General features: G+C 34.2%; 1 protein-coding gene across 6 annotated transcripts in view; it reads left to right on the forward strand.

Annotated features, from left to right (window-relative positions):
- RELCH (RAB11 binding and LisH domain, coiled-coil and HEAT repeat containing) overlaps positions 1–20,957 on the forward strand; it is a 145,177-nt gene that overhangs the window by 100,485 nt on the left and 23,735 nt on the right. For 4 of the 6 annotated variants that reach the window (XM_044665692.1, XM_044665701.1, XM_044665727.1 and 1 more), the window contains 5 exons: positions 2,402–2,481; positions 10,815–10,921; positions 12,015–12,114; positions 18,014–18,096; positions 18,898–18,961. In XM_044665692.1, the coding sequence (XP_044521627.1) occupies positions 2,402–2,481; positions 10,815–10,921; positions 12,015–12,114; positions 18,014–18,096; positions 18,898–18,961 (434 nt within the window). Of the gene's footprint in view, positions 1–2,401; positions 2,482–10,814; positions 10,922–12,014; positions 12,115–18,013; positions 18,097–18,616; positions 18,700–18,897; positions 18,962–20,957 lie in introns of all 6 variants that reach the window. The other 2 variants (XM_044665710.1, XM_044665719.1) reach the window with 2 other exon arrangements.

The following is a 20,957-nucleotide window of genomic DNA, read 5'->3' on the forward strand; positions in this document are numbered from 1 at the left end:
TATCTTAGTTCAGAACTTCATCACCTTTTACCTATTCAATGGTTACCTTATTTTTAAGCCTCCTAATTCATCTTGCCTTGACCTTCTTCTGACACTCCATCCTCCCATACAGATGCCAAAATAATCTTCATAAGACTTAAGTATGACCATGTCATTCCTGTGCTCAAAATTTTTCTTAGACTCAGTTCTTTCTGTGATAAAATACACACTTTTCAACCTGTTTGTCCTCTCTCCTTTCAAATCATTGGCTTATTTCTTTTTAGTTATGTAATAGAGTGTATCCTGCAGTACAATGTTAAACTCTTGAGGGTGGGACACTTTTTTTTTTCCTCTACATTCCCAGAGCCTACAAATTGCTTTAAACAAAGTAAGTACTTGATAAATGGGATTTTAGTTTATTTCTTTAAGATAGCTGGTAGAAAGGGTGTTGACAAAACAGGGAAAAAGTGAAGTTGAAAGGCCACACTGAACCAGAAGTAATGAGACCTTTATTCAAGTACTGGCTATGCTCTTAACACACTACTTGGGCCAATCTTAGTCTCACTTTAGGCATTTGTAAAATGAGGTAGTAATATAATACTTTCTACTTACCTAGCTGATGGGGTGATTGTGAAAATTAAATAACATATATTATTTATATTTTAGTTGGCATTTTACCTCCTTTTTCTCATTGCAAGTTCTCTTTAAGAACCATAAGCATTCAAAACTAAATAATTCTGCTTTTCTTCGAAAGAAAAAGATTAGGAGTTAGGTGTTAAATCATGCAAAACAGTTCTATATTAGCCATGAAGGAATTTTTTAAAAGATAAGAAAAATAAAGTAAAAAATTTTCACTTAAGTCTGCACTCAGAGTTCATCAGTTTTCTCACTGGAAATGGATAGCATTTTTTTTTGTGGGTCCTTTGGAATTGTCTTGGATCATTGTATTGATCAGAGCAGCTAAGTCTTTCACAGTTGATCATTATTACAATCTTTCTATTACTGTGTACTATATTTTCCTGGTTCTGTTCACTTTAGTTTGTATCAGTTCATATAAGTCTTCCCATATTTTTCTGAAACTGTTACCCTTATAATTTCTTACAGCACAATAATATTCCATTACAATCATATACCACAGCTTGTTCAGCTATTCCCCAGTTGATGGCCATTCCCTCAGTTTCTAATTCTTTACTATCACCAAAAGGGCTTCTATAAATATTTTGTACACATGGGTCCTTGCTCTTTTTCTTTGATGTCTTTTGAGATACAGACCTAATAATAGGATTGCTCAAAGAGTATGTACAACTTTATAGCTCTTTCACTTACTCTCTAGAATGGTTAGACCAGTTCACAACTCCACCAGTAGTGCATTAGGGTTCCTATTCATAAAATTATATATATCTTAGATTTCTTCTTCTGAAAACTGCCTATTATATCCTTTGACTTTTAAGCAATTGTGGAATGGTTCTTGTTTTTTATAAATTTAGCTCAGTTCCCTATGTGTTTGAGAAGTGAGGCCTTTATCAGAGAAATTTGCTGTAAAAATTTTCCCCCGTTTTCCTGCTTTCCTTCTAGTTTTGGCTGAATTGGTTTTGTTTATGCAAAAACTAGCAAAAACATTTCATTGAATTTCTATCTCATTTTGACTAGTTGTTTTACTTTACATGTTTATGTTTTATATGACATTTATACCTTGTAAACAAATGAACCAAAATTTGTATAAACTTTTTACCATTATGAAGAATCACGGAATACTCTCCTTAATCTTTGTCTTTTCTCTTTCCTTTCTCTTCTTTTTCTCTTTTTTGAGCAATTTCATTTCTTCCCTTTCCATCTTCTGAACCTGCAGCCCCAGGACCCTCAGTGTACTGCTGATAAGATATGGGTTGGGGCCCCAAACAAAACATGGGAACCTCAGGAAGCAGGCAAATAATTAAATTAATATATATGCTCCTATCCCTCTCCATGTTGGAAATTCAGGAAATGTTTTATAAACTATGACTATGTGATTGTGATTTGTTATTGGTGCCATTGACAATAGCTGGGTAATGAAAAATGCATGTCAGTGAAATTGATATTTTACAAACATTTTTTAAATGTTTTCCATACCCAGGTTTTCAAAGGGAGAAAACCCATAATTCTGCTTTCTTTGAAGAAAGCGAATGTCATATCTCATGTTACTCACTAAATTTCTTTTTCATGTAACATTTTAATCTGCAATAATTTTAGACTTTTGATACAGAAAAAAAACCTTAAAGGCAGGTAGCATTTAGTTGCATTTTCATGACTAGTAAATATGATTTTCAGTAAAGATGTTGTCATTACGTTCTAACACTGAGCAAAAAGTATTGTTTAAGTAAATAAATTGTGAGATAATTACTTACATTTAGAAGAATTTTTTAAATTATTTCTATTATTTTAGATTCTTCAGCAGGAAATGGGGTCCTAACGAAAGCTACAGTCCCTATTTATGCAACAGGTGTCCTTACATGCTATATTCAGGTAAGAGGAAAATTTTTAATTTCATTGATCCACTTTTATGTTCAGCCAACTAATTCTACACCTGTTAAGTAGGGTGGGATGGGGAGAGGAGATTTCTGTATCATCTGTGAGTCAAGTTAACAGTCATTTCTCTAATTCCTATTGTATACCAGGTACTAACCTCTGAAGATACAAAGAAAAGCAAAATCAGCCCCTGCCCTGAAGGAGTTTACAGTCTTACATGCAAATGACTATGTAAAAACATGATGTATAGAGAATAAATTGGAAATTATTTCAGAAAGAAAACACTAGAATTAACAAGGTTCAGGAAGGGCTTTTTATAGAAGATGAGATTTAAACTGAAACTTGAAAAAAATCATGAAGTCAGAGACAAGGAGAGAAAGCCTTCCAAGCTCAGAGAGACAGCCAGTGAAAGAAAATGCAGAAAGTACTACTATGTAGTAGATACTGTGCTAAAAAGCAGAAGAAAGATAATGCCTAATATTTATTAAATGTATGTTAAGATTATGGAGTGATTATTTGAGATCAGAATCTGCCCCCTTTCAGTGACTTTTTAAAAATGAAAATTGCCTTTGTCCTTTTTAATCAGAAGTATTAAAATAGAGATGTGTATCACAGATTGCATTTGTTTCATAGAATTCTTCAATGAATGAAAAAAATATATATAAAGTGCTTGCAACATCCTAGATACTATGTTAAACTGAAGGTTATAAATATAAATGAGCCAGGCAGTCCTTGCCCTCAAGGAGCTTACATTTCAGTAGATGAAAACACTCTTGTCCATCCCTCAGAGTGTGAGGGCCAGGAAGCATGTCAGTTGATTGCACAAGAAAAAGTGAAAGCCAGCAAGCCCTGATTAAGTTCATATGTGTCAGGCACTGTGCTAAAGGATGGGGTTACAAAGAAAGACAAAAGCAGGCCTTGCCCTCAAGGAGCTCCATTGTAATGGAGGAGAGACTATGTGAACACAAGCCATGTAATACAAGATACATCCAGGGCAAATTAGAGGTAATCTTAGAGTGAAGACACTAGCAGTAAGGAGAAGGGGAACCTCTTACTAAAAGTGGAATTTTAGCTGAGGCATGAAGGAAACCAGAGAAGCTGAAAGGCAGGCAAGAGTTTTAAGCTAGGGGAGGCAGGCAGTAAAAAGGCATGATATCAGAAGAATAGAGTATTTTATTCAAGGAATGACTAGACATCCAATGTCACTGGTTTGTAGTGTACTTTGGAGGGGATCAAAACCTAATACTAGGCAGGTAAGAGGGAGACAGATTATGAAGGATTTTAAATGCTAAATAAAGAATTTTATATTGGAATTTGAGTTTGGGAGAGACATAATCATATCTGTACTTTGGGAATAAGCATCTATGTAACATCTACTATATTTCAGGCACTGTGCTAAATGCATTTTACAACTGTTATTTCATTTGCTTCTTACAATTATCCTGTGGGGTAGCTGCTATTACTCTCCCCATTTTACAGTTGGGGAAACTTAAGACAAAGTGACTTACCCATAGTCACCCAGGTTGCAAATGTCTGAGGCCAAATTTGAATTTGAGTCTTCCTGACTCCAGGCCCAGTACTCTATCCACTGCACCATTAGTTACCTTGAGAAAACTACTTTGGCATCTCCGTGAAGAATGGACAGGGGTTAGGAGAGACTTGAGATAGGAAGACCAACAAGCAGGCTCTTACAATCATCCCAATATCCAGCAACGAGGGCCTGTACCAGAATGGCATTTGTGTCAAAGGAAAAGAGGGATTTATACAAGGGATGTTGCAAAAAGGTAAAAAACAAGGTTTGAAAATAGATATGTGGATATGTGGGGGTGAGTAAGTGAGGGGTTGTTAGGAAAGTGGAAGAGGTGAGTGAGAGTTAAGAATTGAAGATGATTCCTAAGTTGTATAAGTCTAGGTAACTGGAAGGATGGTACTACTCTCTATAGTAATAAGGAAGTAAGGAAGAGAGGAGGTTATAGGGGAGGGAGAGGAATAATTGCTTCTGTTATTGATGTGTTAAATTTTTAAGAATTTATTCTCAGGTATCTCACTTCTCTCTCCCCTCCCCAAACCAAAGAAAGCATCTTCTGATAAAAAGATGTGTGTATACATGTATACATATACATATATATTATATATATATATTTATATACATATATGTACATATATATTATGTCTTTGGTATTTCTGTTTATCAATTCTTTTTCTGGGGATGTCTAGACTTTCACAGGTTATTCTTCAAATATTCTGTAGCTGTGTATAATATTCTCTTGGTTCTACTCTTTTCACTTTTCTTTATTTCATGTATGTCTTTCCAAATTTTTTTAATCTACTCATTTTTTCTTATGATGAATAATATTCCATCATAGTCATATACCACAGTTTACTCAGCCATTCCCCAATTGCCATTCCCCAATTGATGGACATCTCCTCAATTTCCAGTTCTTTACCATCACAAAGAGAGTCACTATCAATATTTTAGAACACTGGTTCTTTTCCTTCCTCCTGATCTCTTTGGGAAACAGACCCAGCAATGGTATTACTGGTTTGAAGGCTATACTCAGTCATATAACTCTTTGGGCATAATCCCAAATTGCTGTGCAAAATGGTTAGATCACTTCATAGTTCCAGGAACAGTATATTAGAGTCCCCATTTTTCCACATCCTCTCCAACATTTATATTTTTACCCCTTTATCATTTTGATAGGTGTGAGGTAATATCTCAGAATTTTGATTTGCATTTCTCTAATCAGTAGCAATTTAGAGTATTTTTTCTTATACCTACATATGGCTTTAATTTCTTCATCCAAAAACTCTCTTCATATCTTTTGATCATTTATCAATTGGGGAATGACTCTTATTTGTATAAATTTGACAATGTTCTCTATATGTTTTAGGTATGAGGCCTCTATTCAAGAAACTAAAAAAATTTTTCACAATTTTCTGCTTTCCTTCAACTCTTAGTTACCTTAGTTTTATTTGTATAAAAACTTTAATATAGTCAAAATTACCCATTCGCATCTCACAATGCTCTCCATCTCTTGCTTACTCATAAATTCCTTTCCTATCCATAAATCTGATAGGTAATGTAATGTGTTCCTTGTTCTAATTTGATTGTGATATTTTTCATGTGTGTTAAAACATATCCAATTTGATCTTATCTTAGTGTAACATATTGATCTATACCTTGTTTCTGCCAAACTACTTTCCAATTAGCTAAGCAATTTTTACTAAATAGTAAATTTCAATAACCAGTGCTATTGTTAAAAGATCATTTCTTTAATTTGAAGATCTCCCTAGCATGATTATAAAGTCCAATTAAAATCAGTGTTAGTCACTGTTTTTCCTGTACAGTTTTGTTAGTTTTATGATTATGTTTAGTTGATACAGACCATCTATAGTGGAACATTTCTTCATAGTCAGGTAGCTATCTGAAAGGCATAGAAAATTATAAGTTCTTCTGTATTCACTGTTTATTATTAAGTATAGGTAAGTATTTGATTTGCTAGAGCACAATTGCAGCGTTTAAGACTCCTCAAAATATCCTTAGGTATATGTCAAAATCATTCCGATTAGTGACAGACATGACTTTAGGAATAACTGGGTTCACAGGGACAGCTGGGTAGCTCAGTGGATTGAGAGTCAGGCCTAGAGATGGGAGGTCCTAGGTTCAAATCCAGCCTCAGACACTTCCCAGCTGTGTGACCCTGGGCAAGTCACTTGACCCCCATTGCCCACCCTTACTACTCTTCCACCTATGAGCCAATACACGGAAGTTAAAGGTTTAAAAAAAAAAAAAAAGGAATAACTGGATTCAAAACTACACCAAGGCTTTACATCAATTGATATGCTAAAAATATTTAGGATTTCCTAAAAGTTCATCAGTGTCATAGAAAGCCCACATAGAGTCCAAACAAAAGGATAATCCCTTATTGAGGACAGGATTCTCTAAATGTTCCTATTTAAAAATAATTTTTATTAACTTTTTTATTTTATTGTTAATTTTATTAACTTCCCCACGTTTTGGAACAGTACAGAACTACTCAGTGAAAGCCACAGCAGTGCAAAAGAAATCCATCTAAGAACAGAACAGATGAAAATCTGAATCTGACTAGATTATGATGTACAGGTACAGTCCATTGAATTATTCAGTCAGAATAATGTTGGCACATAGCCAATTAGCTGGGCCAAGAACTAAGAAAGGAAGGTAGTTGTGTGAATTGCCTTTTGAGAAATTTTGCAGTGCTTCCAGTAATTCTCTGCTGCAAAAATTCATCTCTTTCTTAAAAATATATTATTTTTATTGATGCTTTTTTTAGATCAAATTCGTTTCTGAAAATATTCTTTCCCCCCCTCATCCCCTCTACTCACTGAGCTGCCCTTGAAAATAAAGAATTTAAGAAGAGGAAAAAAAAAACAGTTGCCAAATCTTATTTCTTTCTTCACCAATCTCCCCTATGCTTCTTCTCTTTTTAATCACACAACCATCACCCCATTTGTCCCTCATTACCTCTTTCCTGGACAGTTGCAATAGCTTCCAACTTGGTCGGCCTGCTTCAGGTCTCTCTCCTAACCAATCCACCTTCCACATAGCTGCAAAAGTGATTGTTCTGAAGCCTAGGTGTGACCAATTTACTTATCAATCAATAAACTTCAATGGCTACCTATTGCTTCTAGAATCAAAATTACTTTATACATATACTCTGTATATAGTCTTTCTCCCATTATAGTACATGCTCCTTATAGAGGGAAGAAACTAGAATCTAGAGGAATCAGGAAAAACTTCATGTAAAAGATGATGCTTTAGCTAAATGTTGAAAGGGGCAAGGGATTCTAAGCAGAGTTGTGGATGATGTGTATTCGAAGCATGGAAGATCACCAGTGTAAAAGATGGGGAAAGAAATGAGAGATGAATTGTTATGAGAAAACACAATGGGGCAGCTACATAGCACAGAAGATAAATCACCAAGCATGGCATAGAAAGGACCCGGATTCAGGGGCAGCTAGGTGGCTCAGTGGAGTGAGAGACAGGCTTAGAGATGGGAGGTCCTAGGTTCAAATCTGGCCTCAGACACTTCCTAGCTGTGTGATCCTGGACAAGTCACTTAATCCCTATTGTCTAGCCCTCCTTATCAGTCTTCTGCCTTAAAACCAATACACAGTATTGATTCCAAGATGGAAGGTAAGGGTTTAAAAAAAAAAGAAAAGGAAGGAAGGAAGGAAGGAAGGAAGGAAGGAAGGAAGGAAGGAAGGAAGATAGAAAGATAGAAAGATAGAAAGATAGAAAGATAGAAAGATAGGAAAGAAGATTCAAATGTGGCCTCAGATGCTTCCTAGCTGTGTGTGACTCCAGGCAGGTCACTTAACCTCAGTCACCTAGCCCTTGATACCCTTCTGTCTTAGAATTAATACTAAGACAGGAGATGAGGGTTGTTTTTTTTTTATTACAATAAGGCCAGGTGGACTAGACCCACGAAGTGTATGAAGAGAAGTCATGTATATATTTATTTGTTTGTTTATTTATAGAGAGATAGACTAGGCCAAGTTATAAAGAGCTTTAAATGCCAGAGGAGTTTTGATGCCAAAGGTAGTAGAGAACTACTAGAGTTTATTGAATAAAGGAAATATGTGTTCAGACTTGTACTTTACAAAAATCATTTTGTAATGATTTGGCATTTGTGTGCATTGGAATGGGAAGAGAATTGAGATACACATACCAATTCATGGGGGAAAAGTGATAAGGAACCTCATCCTAGCATAGTGATGGGCAACCTTTTCAGCTTAGTGTATCAAAATTTGTCAAAAAATTGAGCATACCTCGGGTGGTGTGTCACTTCAAGAAAAAAAACCATAATTTTGCAATATTTATAGTTTAACAAAAATGTATAATTGTAATACATAACTGTATTTAATAAACCAAAATAGGTAAATTAATTAATATAGGTAGAATTGTCATCTATAGTGCACAAAGTGTCTACACTACAGCAAATGTTTCTCTGTATGTGGCTGTGTGTCATCAAAAATGGCTATGTGTGTCAGTGCTGACACGTGTCATAGGTTTGCCATTATCGCCCTAGTGGTCAGGTGAGTAAAGAAGTATTCATTCGAAAAGATACCGTGGAGAAAGAAATAACAAGATGTGACAACTAAATGAATAAGAGTAAAGATGCAATTATAATGCCAAGCTTGTGTGAGTGAATAGAAAGTAGGAGGGATCCCCATTAGAAATAAGGAAATTCCAAAGTAGTGGACTGGGTTTTAGGGACAAGGAGATAATGAGTTCTGTTTTTGTATATTAAATTTGAGATATCTATGAGACATCCAGTTTGAAATGTTCAATAGGCAGTTGGTAATGTGGTACTAGAGCTTGGGAGAGAGACTAGGGCTGAATCTGTACGTTTGAGTTCCATCTGTATAGATATAAACTGAATCCATAGGAACCAGTGAATCACCAAGTGAAATAGTACAAAAAGGAAAGAGAGACTAGTATGGAACCTTAGGGAAATACTCAAAGATAAAGGGTGTGTTATATGGGTAATTAACCCACAAAGGAAACTAAGAAGCAGGTAAGAAGAGATTCAGGAGACAATTTTTCCAAAGACCCAGAGAAAAGCAAGTATATTGATAAATACAAATTCTCCCTAATGAAATCATGGATTCCCTACAGCTCAGTTGACTACTAGCTTACTCTTTTTATTTTTCCTTTAATGTAGCTGTGACTTTCTGTCTTACATTTATGTTCAAATTATTTTATGGCTTTTATATGTAATTTCAAACAGATGCCACAAGGTGGCATCGTACAAGTAATTGTGAAGTTCTCAAGGAACAGGTTATTTCTGAGCCAAAACAGAACAGCCACAGTCTGATCAGTTTCAATTTTTTTTTTGAATGAACTTTGTAAAGAAAACTACAAGTATGCAAGTTTCATAACTAATTTCTCACTACTAAATAAAATATTTTCAGGAAGACATGAAGAAACAAAATAATCTAGAGCAGTTTAGGAGCCTCTTCTAGGACCACATATACTCAACAAAACTCTCAAGATTAGGGTGTAATCATAGAGTACAGTTCACACCAGAAGTCTTTTCTATTAAGATGAATGAATGAATGAATGAATGAATGAATGAATGAATGAAAAACATTCAAGTATTTTCTTTGCACAACTAGAGTTGCAAATAGAAAATCAAAATATTCCCTATGTTCAAAGAATTTCCATGCTAATAGGAAAGGCAGTTTTTATCTTAGAGATAAAGATAGCCCATTCAGTGCCAAAGCCAGGCAGTAAGACCACAATGCTTTATACATAGTAATTTCTCAATAAATATGTGTTGAATGGTGAATTTTTTATCTTTTTTACTTTCTGAACTAGTGCTTGCTATAAAACTAGTTTCCAGATGTATAAACTTTTCATTTCCTTAAGTGGCATCTTTAACTTTATCTCTTTAATTATCAACTATTCATGCCATACCAATATTTTGTTCCTTGTCATCTTCATACTTGATTTCAAAGTAAACTGAACTCTCCAACTCTATCCCAATTCATTTCCCATGACTGTATTTGGCTCACTTAGGAACCATGTCATTTTGCTATTGCTTGATAAAAGTATGTCTTCCATTTCTGTCTAGCCTGTTTTGCTGCATAATGTGGGAAGGATCCCTCTTTTCTATTTCAGGGTAACTTGATATATCCTTAGAGGTGTTGATTTCAATTCTCTGCTAAAATTTTCAAAAAAGTTGGCTTGGTACTTACCACTGACTCCACCTGTTTCATTTATTTTTGTTACCATTTATTTTTACTTTTTTATAAACAACATAATATAATGCTTAATATAATATCTGTCAAATATATAATAAATTGCAATAAATATTGAAGAGAAACAGATTCTTACATTGGTTATATCCAAAAATCTGTCTCATTTCTTTTTCTTTTTTTTCTCTCCATATCCACCTGTTTCTTATTCATTTTTCTTTAAAATGTCTTAGATTATTTTGAATGCAGCAACTAATTTTAACCATCTATCTATCACTGCTCACATCACTGCTTCACAAAGACCTCATAACTCTGTTTATAATTAGATGAGAGTATCATAATGCTGTGCTTTGAAATCTATAATATTAGAACTGAAGGCAAAAGCTGATCTTAGTGAAAAAGCATACAATTTACTGCATTCATCTAAAAGTTTAACACCAGATTATTATAATCATACCCTACCAGTGGCATAACCACTTGCTATGAGTATTTTCATTAGAATCCTTTCAGATTGTAACATCGCTCCATTACAGTGAGCATGCTTTGTTGAACAATAACTTAACCTAGATCATTTTTCTTTTCAGGAAGAAGACCGCAAACTTTTAGTTGGATTCTTAGAAGATGTGATGACTATGCTTTCATTGTCTCATGCTCCTCTTGATAGTCTGAAGGCTTCTTTTGTGGAACTAGGGTAAAAGCAATAGATTTTGTAGTTTCTTTAAAAAGAATATATAAAATGTCTAACATGTCTTTGTAAAAGATCTTTCCATTGAGGGATGAGAAGATACAACTATAATATACAAACTTGAAGAAAACTATATTTGATTCTTAGAACTAAAAGCTCACCCTCAGGAACAAAGCCAGGCTCATTTGTATGGTAACAGTCAGACATTAAACATACACCAGACACTTTGCTGAGGACTGGGAATATAAATACAAAAAGGAAAAAAAGGTTAGTTCCTCAGTTCTTACAATCCAATGGAGGAAGACTACACCCAAAAGGACTATGAAAACCTAGGGGTGGAAGGAGTTTAGGGAGAGGATAGAGATATTGGGGTGGGGGTGGGAGGCATGATTGAGCCCAAAAGAGTGCTTCTGAGCAAAAATGAAGAGATGGCTGGCCTAAAGAGCTCTCTTTCAGGGGAATTTTGAGAGTATCTCTTAGCTTTGCTCCCCAATCAGAGAGACAATGGTAAATGATAAGTGTGTGTACCAGGGCTGTTTAGTCTCACCTGAGGATGAGATTCCTGGGGGAATAATGATAATACAGCCCACTATATTACTGGTTAGAGAGCCAGAGCTAGCCAGGAGGTCATGGCTTCAAATCCTGCCTCTGAGACAGACTAGCTCTATAACCATGGGCAGGCCTTTAAACTTTTCTCAATATCCTTGGCAATGATCTAAGACTATACACTTGCCAAACTATACTGAAGGAGGGAAGTTTCTACAATGGAAGTTCCCTACACTAATGAAATCACAGATCAGAACCTGATCCTGTTGCAGCCAAAAATGTGAAAGACAATGTGCTAAGCATTACACATACAAAAACAAAACTGTCCCTGCCTGCAATGAGGAACTTATATTCTACTTATGACTTTAAGCAAATCGCATCTCCTATCTGAGCCTCAGTTTCATCATTTGTAAAGCAGTGTTAATATTTGTACTTTCTCCCATAGTTGAAAGGAAAATACTTTGTAAGTCTTAAAGATCTATATAAATATGAGCCGATACTATTATATGCCATTATTACATAGCTGCTCCTAATTTTAACATTTTTCCCCTAGAGCAAATCCAGCATACCATGAGTTGCTGCTGACTGTTTTGTGGTATGGTGTTGTCCATACTTCTGCACTTGTTAGATGTACTGCTGCTAGAATGTTTGAGGTAAGTGAATCAAAGATTTCTGTTTTCTTAGATTATTATAATTGTCATTTAGAAGTGGGGGTGGGAGAAGGAGAGCAGAGACAAGGAATGGAAGGGTAAAAAGAATTTCTGAATAGAGTATGTTATTTTAAGGCATATCTTATGTGAATATATTATAACAGTACTGAGTTGTGTACTGTGTGATGGAGCAGCATTTGCATTATTTAGTTTTCACAGATAGAAGTGGTCTTTTCATAACACTTTTCAAATTATTTCCTCAAAACATGTCTTATGGTAATTTCTTTTACTTTTTCTACTTTGTTTCTAACTTCAGTATTCACTTTAAATCTTTCTGGATATGCTTTCCTATTTGCTAATATCATTAATAAAAGGAGCTCACCCTACAAAATATCTCTCAAAATATGAACTCTAGTTGTTTCCATGATTTTCATTAAGAATGCATGTACTGCTAGGTAGCCCAGTGGATAGAGTACCAAGCCCAAAGTTGGAAGAACCTGGATTCCCATCTGGTCTCAGACACTTCTGACTATGGGCGAGTGGGCGAGTCACTTAACTCTGATTGCCTAGCACTTTCTGTTCTTCTGTCTTAGAATTCATACTAAGACAGAAGCCAAGGGTTTAAAAAATAAAAGAATGCATTATATCGAGCTAGTAGAAATACCTTTTCCTTAAGTGCATCTGAATCACCATACAATGCACACTACTTAATCTTATTAGAAAACATAGGTCAGTGGTTCCCAAACTTTTTTGGCCTACCGCTCCCTTTCCAGAAAAAATACTACTTAGCCCCCTGGAAATTAATTTTTTTTTAATTTTAATAGCAATTAATAGGAAAGATAAATGCACCTGTGGCCATCACCGCCTCCCTGGATCGCTGCAGCACCCACCGGGGGTGGTAGCGCCTACTTTGGGAATCACTGACATAGGTCTACACTCTTATTTACACTATCAGCTGCCTAATAGCATTGCAGGGGAGCAAATATATGAATACAATATGCTTAAATATTAGTTACTTATAAAAATTGTCAAATGAAATATATTAGTTAGTGCTTGTCATATTCTTCAAAAACCCAATTCATTGTCATGTTCTCCAGGATATATTTTTATCAGCTTTATAAAAGTGGTATTGCTAAATTAAATTTATTGCTTCATATGCATCTATCAATATTAATCATAACTCTCCAGACTTTAATATGAAAAGATAAAGTAGAGGGCTAAATCAGTAGCAATAATTTAAAAATTACTCCTTCTGAAATCTTCATTATAAATGTAATCTAAATTATAAATTAGGTTTATGATAATCCTGTATGACCTTTAACATTTTTCTAAAGGTCATCTTTAGTTATAAGGAAGCAGGAAGTAGCTTTCTCTGTATAACCTCAATAACTAAGCATATATATTAAAGACTCCAATTATTTTCCATTAGGGCAAATAGAAACCCAAGATTTTAGCTTTACTTTCAGAGCAAGTTTCCTCTATATCTGATGAATTCAATAGATTATGCATTCTTTTCCCCAGAAAATGTGAATTAATAATGAATAATTAATGCTACAGTATGAAAAACATTGCAGATTAAAATTTTGGAAGTTTTTGTCATTTCCTTTTGCAAATATTTAAGAACAGTTTTAAAAAGCAAAAACAAATTTTACTTTAAAATATATATATGAAGCATTATAGTCCTATTAAACAAGATCTAATGATAATGCATATGTTATGGTTTTTCTCAAAGATCCACTCACTTTAGTCTTTTTTTTTTTCTCTTTGCAGTTTTTGGGTAGTATTTTATTCTTAAGCTCAGAGAAACTTGACAGTGTTGTTTTTGTTTTTGTTTTTTTTTTTTCTTTTAACCCTTACCTTCCATCTTGGAGTCAATACTGTGTATTGGCTCCAAGGCAGAACAGTGGCAAGGGTAGGCAATGGGGGTCAAGTGACTTGCCCAGGGTCACACAGCTGAGAAGTGTCTGAGGTCAGATTTGAACCTAGGACCTCCCGTCTCTAGGCCTGGCTCTCAAACCACTGAGCTACTCAGCTGCCCCCTTGACAGTGTTTTTAACTACTCTCTTCCTAGAATATAGCCAAGGCTTGATTAGTGTGAATAAGTGAAGTGGTCACATTATTTCTATTGGGCTAGAACCAATTACCATATTTTTCATGATTGTAACTTTCAATACTATGAATTCAGATACATATGACCATTTCAGAAGATGCAGTATTTTCATTCATTGAGCCAATATTCTGGAATAAATTGATGAAAATAAGTATGTATAAGTAAAATTATGGATGCTCCCTAAAATTTCTTTAAAATACATTTCTAGCTTCTTAGTAGCTTTTGTCTAATATGGATCTGTCTCTGCTATTGCTGCTGATTTGAAAACTGTATTAATGCTTAAGCTATTGCTGTAGTAATTATTATTCTCTTAGGTATATTGGGAATCTTTGGTCTGTGTGTAAAAAATTTAGTTCTAGTACCTAACACAGTGTATAACACATGGTAGGCATTAAGTGCTTGTGGATTGATTAAATATTTTAAAAATTCATCTATAATAAACATTTTCCCCTCAGTATAAATTGGTTTTAATGATAGAAGCAAAAAATGTTTTTCTCATTCACAGTGCTTTAATTTGAACTTCAAATGTATTCTATTAGAATAAGTGAGGCTCATGATTAATAATCACTGTGATTTTTTTACATTCAGAAGAATATTCCTAAGAAGAAGGCTCTTACTAACAAGAATCTGAGGAATTAAGAACCAACCTTTAATTTCCTAAACAGTCTTATCATGGAATATGGAATATTTTGATAGTCAGTACAGTTTTACAAGTCAATTGAAATATTTATGATTTAAATTGCTTACCATCTCTGAGTGGGGAGAAGGAAGGTATGGAAAGAGACTGTTTGGATCTTACAATTTTGGAAAATGCATGTTGAAAATTATTATTACATGTAATTTGGAAAATAAAATATCTTTGAACTTAAAAATATATAAAATAAATAAATTTTTATATCTCTCCTATAAATAAAATCCAAAAGAAAAACAAATTATAGCTAAAGTGTGAGAATGGAGTATTTGGAGAGGCAAAGAAAGTTGATGAAATGAGTTTTATTATATGATCAAAATCAGTAAAAAAATTTTTTCATGGAAAAAAATACTTTTGATTTTTCTGAACCATTTGTTCTGCTTTTTCTTTACCACCATAGCAGTGGTTTCTAATATGCAGTCAATCATAAGCATATAAATCAGATATGTATACAATAGTTTTAGAGCTAGAATGGGCACAAATCCAAATTGCTTATTTTTCAAATGAGGATATTTATTTATACATGCCATGTTGTCACTAAACATTTTTAAGTGCCTGCTATATGCCAGTCACTGTGCTAGGTTTTGTGAATACAAAGAAAGGCAAAAGGCAGTGCCAGTCTCTTGAAGTGCTCGCAGTCTAATGAAGGAGACAACAAATAAATAACTGTGTACAAACAAGTGTTGGTCTGAATATAGGTCACTTTCTAAAATGAAATCTCTTTGGAAAGAATCAAATAAAAATATACTATGAAATTATGGGGAGGCAGCATATTGTAAAAGACAGTGTCAAATTTGGAGTTAGAGGACTTTGGCTCAAATTTCAGTGCTGTCTCTTACTACCTCTGACCTTCAATGAATCTGGTAACATCCCTGGGCTTCAGCCTTACACAGCCTGATACCAGCTTATCTTTTCAGGCTCATCGAACATTATTCTCACTACTGTACTAGCCAATCTGACTTTCTCTCTCTTCCTCAAACAAAATATTTTACCCTCTTTCTCTATGCTTTTGCATCAGCTGTGTCTCTTACCTAGATTCATTCCTCCTTATCTCCACTTCATAGTGTTTAAGACATAGCTTAAGCAATATTAGTTACAGGAAAAAGTCTTTATTAATCTCCCCAACTGCTGGTACCCTTCCTCCAAAAGCTATCTTATGCTCAACTACTTTGTATACATTTTTGTTCATTTTATATTTATTTCATGTCTATATATAATATACTCAAATATATTATATATCTGTATGTATGTTTATATATGTATTTGTTCCCAGCTGCCTTAGAATGTACTTGTGTTGCCAGTGCCTAGCACAGAATATTTAAGAAATGTTTGATTGATTTATATTATGTGTAAAATGAAGGAGTTGGACCAGATGACTTCTAAGGTCCTTTCCAACTCTTAAATTAAATGTCTTCTAATCCTATATAATACTCATCATAGATAGGCTTCCCTGAAATTGTAGGGAAAAAAATTATAACAAAAGCTGAATTAGGTACTAAGATTGGAGGGGGAATAATATGGCCTATATTCAGTCCAATACAATAAATAAGTAATGACTTTAGTAATCATAGAAGACCTTAGCAATCATTGTCTACTGTTTAAACATTCTTTTGTTTGGTCCTTTATAAAAGTTACTTCATATTACCAAAGAATATTCACTTTAAAACAAGTCTAATAGTAATAATGTATTGCTGCAAAGCTATTTCCAAATCAAAAAAGCTGTCAGTGACATTTATTACTAGATAGTAGTAGAGAGAAAAGTTAGCAAATTCATGAGTCTTCTTGATTACACTTTTAAGTAAGCAGACTAATTATAGCTAAGAAATTCTATCTTGATGATTGAGATCATTAAAATAAATGAAGTTATTGAAATTTTAAAAGTTGGTTTGAATTATAACTATAATACTTATACTGGAAAGCTAATATTATTATTATATTATTACATAATATATTCAAATATATTATTATATTCAGATAGGCAGAATGAACCATAAATTTGACTTCCTTCACACAGTTATCTGGTCTTTATCCAATACAAATGCACAAAATGATAATATTTTAGTTATAAAAATTCTGCAGATAATCAAGATCTGTCTGCTTCTTTTACCAGAAGATACTCTAATTAATATTTAACATTAAATCTAAATTTCCATTTTGTGAAAGTGAAAGCAAAAAACAGAAGATAATGTTCAGTCTTCTGGATTTCACTTGTCAAAATGACTCTTGGACATAAAAAATGACTAACTGAACTATTCTCTAGTTACCTAGTTATGATCATTAAATAATAAACATCAGCCCTTTTTAACTTCCCGTCAGATTGGATTTCTATTGATGGCAGAATTGAAAGAAAACTAATTGATAATAATTCTGTTGTTAACTTTTTAAAATGATAGGTACACTTAAAAAATCACTAGATCTGAGACCTGATTATAAAAGTTTAAATACAAACCAATAAAAACTGGCTTGGGCTATGCCCTTTCATACACATCACAGACCAAATAGCCCTGAATTCTGCCTCAAGAGAAAGTTACCAGAAGTCAGTTATAAAAACTTTGCTTAGTGAATTTAAAGGGTGCTTGCTATAGTTCCTGAGCATATATGCAGTTTTAGTGACCTTTGGGTAGCTGCAGACTGCTAGCTATTTTGGTTTAATAGCACAATTCAGTTTGTACCTTATTAGTCATAATAAAACACATTCATGTTGGATTTAAAATTGGGACATTAACTTTGAACTCAAATTCCTATTTTAATGGAACATTTTAAAGCCTAAAAATAACATTAATTCATTAATTCCATTGCGATTCATTTTTAATTAAATAACACGATGAAATGTGACCCAAGAGTACAAACTGTCATTGAATTAATTTTGGATTCAACTTGTGTGGTTTTCTAGGCCTTTTAAGCTTTGTCTTCCTCCCTAGCATCTTCTGCCTTTGTAAAGCATTAGCGTAGCAATATATGCTTAGCTTCTAATTTTGGTTTTGCTTTTGTGTTCTCTCCCTTTCTCCTTCTGTCTTGGTTGTGCCTTTCTTCTTCCCATGGTACTGTGCTCACTCTTTTCGTGCATCACCTGTGAATATCCCCCTGCGCCGACCAATCAGCTGTTGGTGAAGGGGGTGAATGAAACTCTGGTAGCTCAGAGGGTTGTTCCTGCTCTCATTACTCTCTCCAGTGATCCTGAAATGTAAGTTTCTTACCTGACTTGTACATTCAGTATCCCTTTTAACATTTGTTTGTTGAGAAATAACCATCAGTTTTTTTTTTAATCATAGCAATGTACTTCCTTATAGCTTAAAGCATTTTAAGTTCTATGTATTCTGATTAAAAATAAAATTAAAATGCCCTTATAAAATGAGCATACAGCTTAAATTTTACTCATTCATAGTAGGCCTAAGTTATCCTTTTAATTTGAGACTGTTCAGTGAATCATATATAAAGATTTGAAGTATAAGTAGATAATTTCATAAATGCTGATGGACTATTTCCTCCACAAGCTAAGAAGGGATACTCCACTAATCTCACTAACAGGTCATTACCAGTAAGCATAGTAGCATGAACCAAAGCCGTAACCATTTTAATGTCTATTGTGGGTGACTAAAACAAGAAAGACCAGTGAGTCTGCCTGCCCATCCTCAGTCACAGCTAACCCAGTTCTCATTCCAGTTTACCAAACCATTTTTTATTGCATGTTGACTGGTTTACAGCTGACTCTTCGAGGCATGAGTGAAGCATTAGTTGACAAGCGGGTTGCTCCGGCCCTTGTTACCTTGTCCAGTGATCCTGAATTGTGAGTTCCACAGACTGCGACCTTAAGTTATCCTGTCTGTCTTTTTGAGCATTCTTCCTGGTCTGCTTTTATTTATTTTTTTATTTGTCATTGCTAGAGACTAATACAATTTAAATTGTGCCCATATTGCATATATTTTAGCTTCATTTATTGTTTTCTTGAAGAAAAGTTACGTTTACTTATTTTCTTATTCCACAGCTCTGTCAGGATTGCTACAATTCCTGCCTTTGGCACCATTATGGAAACAGTTATTCAAAGAGAGGTAGGAATACCATGAAACTGAACATTGTTACTTGACCTCACAAAGTGATGTCATTTCTTTCTTTTTTTTCAGTTTTTCTTTTTTTTTAATTCAGCAATATTTTATGATCCAAATTGTCTCCCTCTCCCTCCTTGGCATGGTAAGCAATTTGATCTGGGTTATACATGTATTATCATGAAAAACATATTTCCATATTGGTCATTGTTTTAAGAGAATATTCATATAAAACCAAAGCCCCAAAATAAAACAGGAAATAAGCTAATGTTAAAGATAGCATGCTTTGATCTGCCTCTTTCTCTGGAGGTAGATAGCATTCTTTATCATAAATCCTTCAGAATTTTCCTGGATCCTTGTATGAGAGTAAACTAAGTCTTTCACAGTTGATCTTACAATATTGCTGTCACCATGTACAATGTTCTTCCAGTTCTGCTTATTTCACTCTGCATCAGTTCATGCAGGTCTTTCCAGGTTTTTCTGAAATCATCTTGCTTATTTCTGATTGCACAATAGTATTCCATCACCAACATATACCACATTTTGTTTAGCCATTCCACAATTGATGGGCAGATGATATAATTTCTGTTTACATTTGCTCACTAGGACAAGTAATAGAGATTTTACTTCTTAAAATGTGCAACTGCAATTCCTAGGAAATACGAAAGTGTTATCTCCCTGTCAAATATATTTTCGTATCCTATGCAAAAAGTTATTTTTAAGTGTAAGAAAGTTTGACTATGTGATATTTTGAACAAAGAATTCACTGTTGATATTAGAAATAGAGACCACCCTTTCTCACATTATACATGCCTTCTGCCAAAATACAAATTTTTTAAAAAACCACACAATAGAAAATCACACTTTTTGTACAGGTAGAATGTTGTCATTTTGTATAATGGTGGTACAATTCACATTTTATTTGTTGATATTTTCATGAAGAAGTTGAGCTCCTTATGATATGCACTTGATACATATGAGCAAAGTTTATTTTCAGCCGCTGACTTTAAAGTTTTATTGTGTTAAATATACTAAACTGCCTGACTTTTCAGCTTCAAGTTGTTTTTTTTGTTTTTGTTTTTGTTTTTATTTTAAACCCTTTAACTTCTGTGTATTGACTTATAGGTGGAAGAGTGGTAAGGGTAGGCAATGGGGGTCAAGTGACTTGCCCAGGGTCACACAGCTGGGAAGTGTCTGAGGCCGGATTTGAACCTAGGACCTCCCGTCTCTAGGCCTGGCTCTCAATCCACTGAGCTACCCAGCTGCCCCCTTCAAGTTGTTTTTTAAAATTACATGGATTCCACTATAGAGAATATTTCTACTATAAAGAAAACAAATGTTCCATAAAGTGATCCTTCTTGTCTTTCCAGAAACCCATACCAGGGTGTGGCCAAGATAGTTTCATTCCTCCTTTCTTGAAACATGATAAAAGAGAACACAATCAGAGGAAGGAAAAGGTAGAAAGATCAAGGAAAAGAGGAACACGTTACTGGGTCAGACATCGTAGGCCATTGAGAAATCTTATTTTCCTACTGACATATTTAGAGCTAAATTGGCTAGAATATATTCTCAGTGAAGTATCTGGCCATGCCTTTATCTATAGAAAAACTCTTGTTGGTAGATACATATGCTCTAATTCTGGAGTTGCAGATCCTGGGTTCAAATCCTTCTTCTGGTACTTGGTACTATTGGACCAGAAAGCCTTAGAGGCTCCTTCCAACTCTGCATTCATGATTCTAACAAGAGGTTCAAGTACCAAAAATTGGACAACAAGTCTGAAACTGGTGCTTTCCATTTATTATAGTAACTACTTCATGTTCTTTAATGTCTGGTTCTTCAGAGATGAAAATAATGCAATTCTATTTTTACAAATGTTTTCATTTCTCTACTTTATAATTTCAGTGTTACAGCCATTTAAGATTTCACAATCCATTCCCAAAAATGTAATCTTTTTCATTCCAAAACATATACTCTTAACAATGGTAATGGTATTATTATTATT

This window comes from Gracilinanus agilis, chromosome 1, assembly GCF_016433145.1.
Source record: "Gracilinanus agilis isolate LMUSP501 chromosome 1, AgileGrace, whole genome shotgun sequence".
In the NCBI taxonomy this organism is placed as follows: domain Eukaryota; kingdom Metazoa; phylum Chordata; class Mammalia; order Didelphimorphia; family Didelphidae; genus Gracilinanus; species Gracilinanus agilis.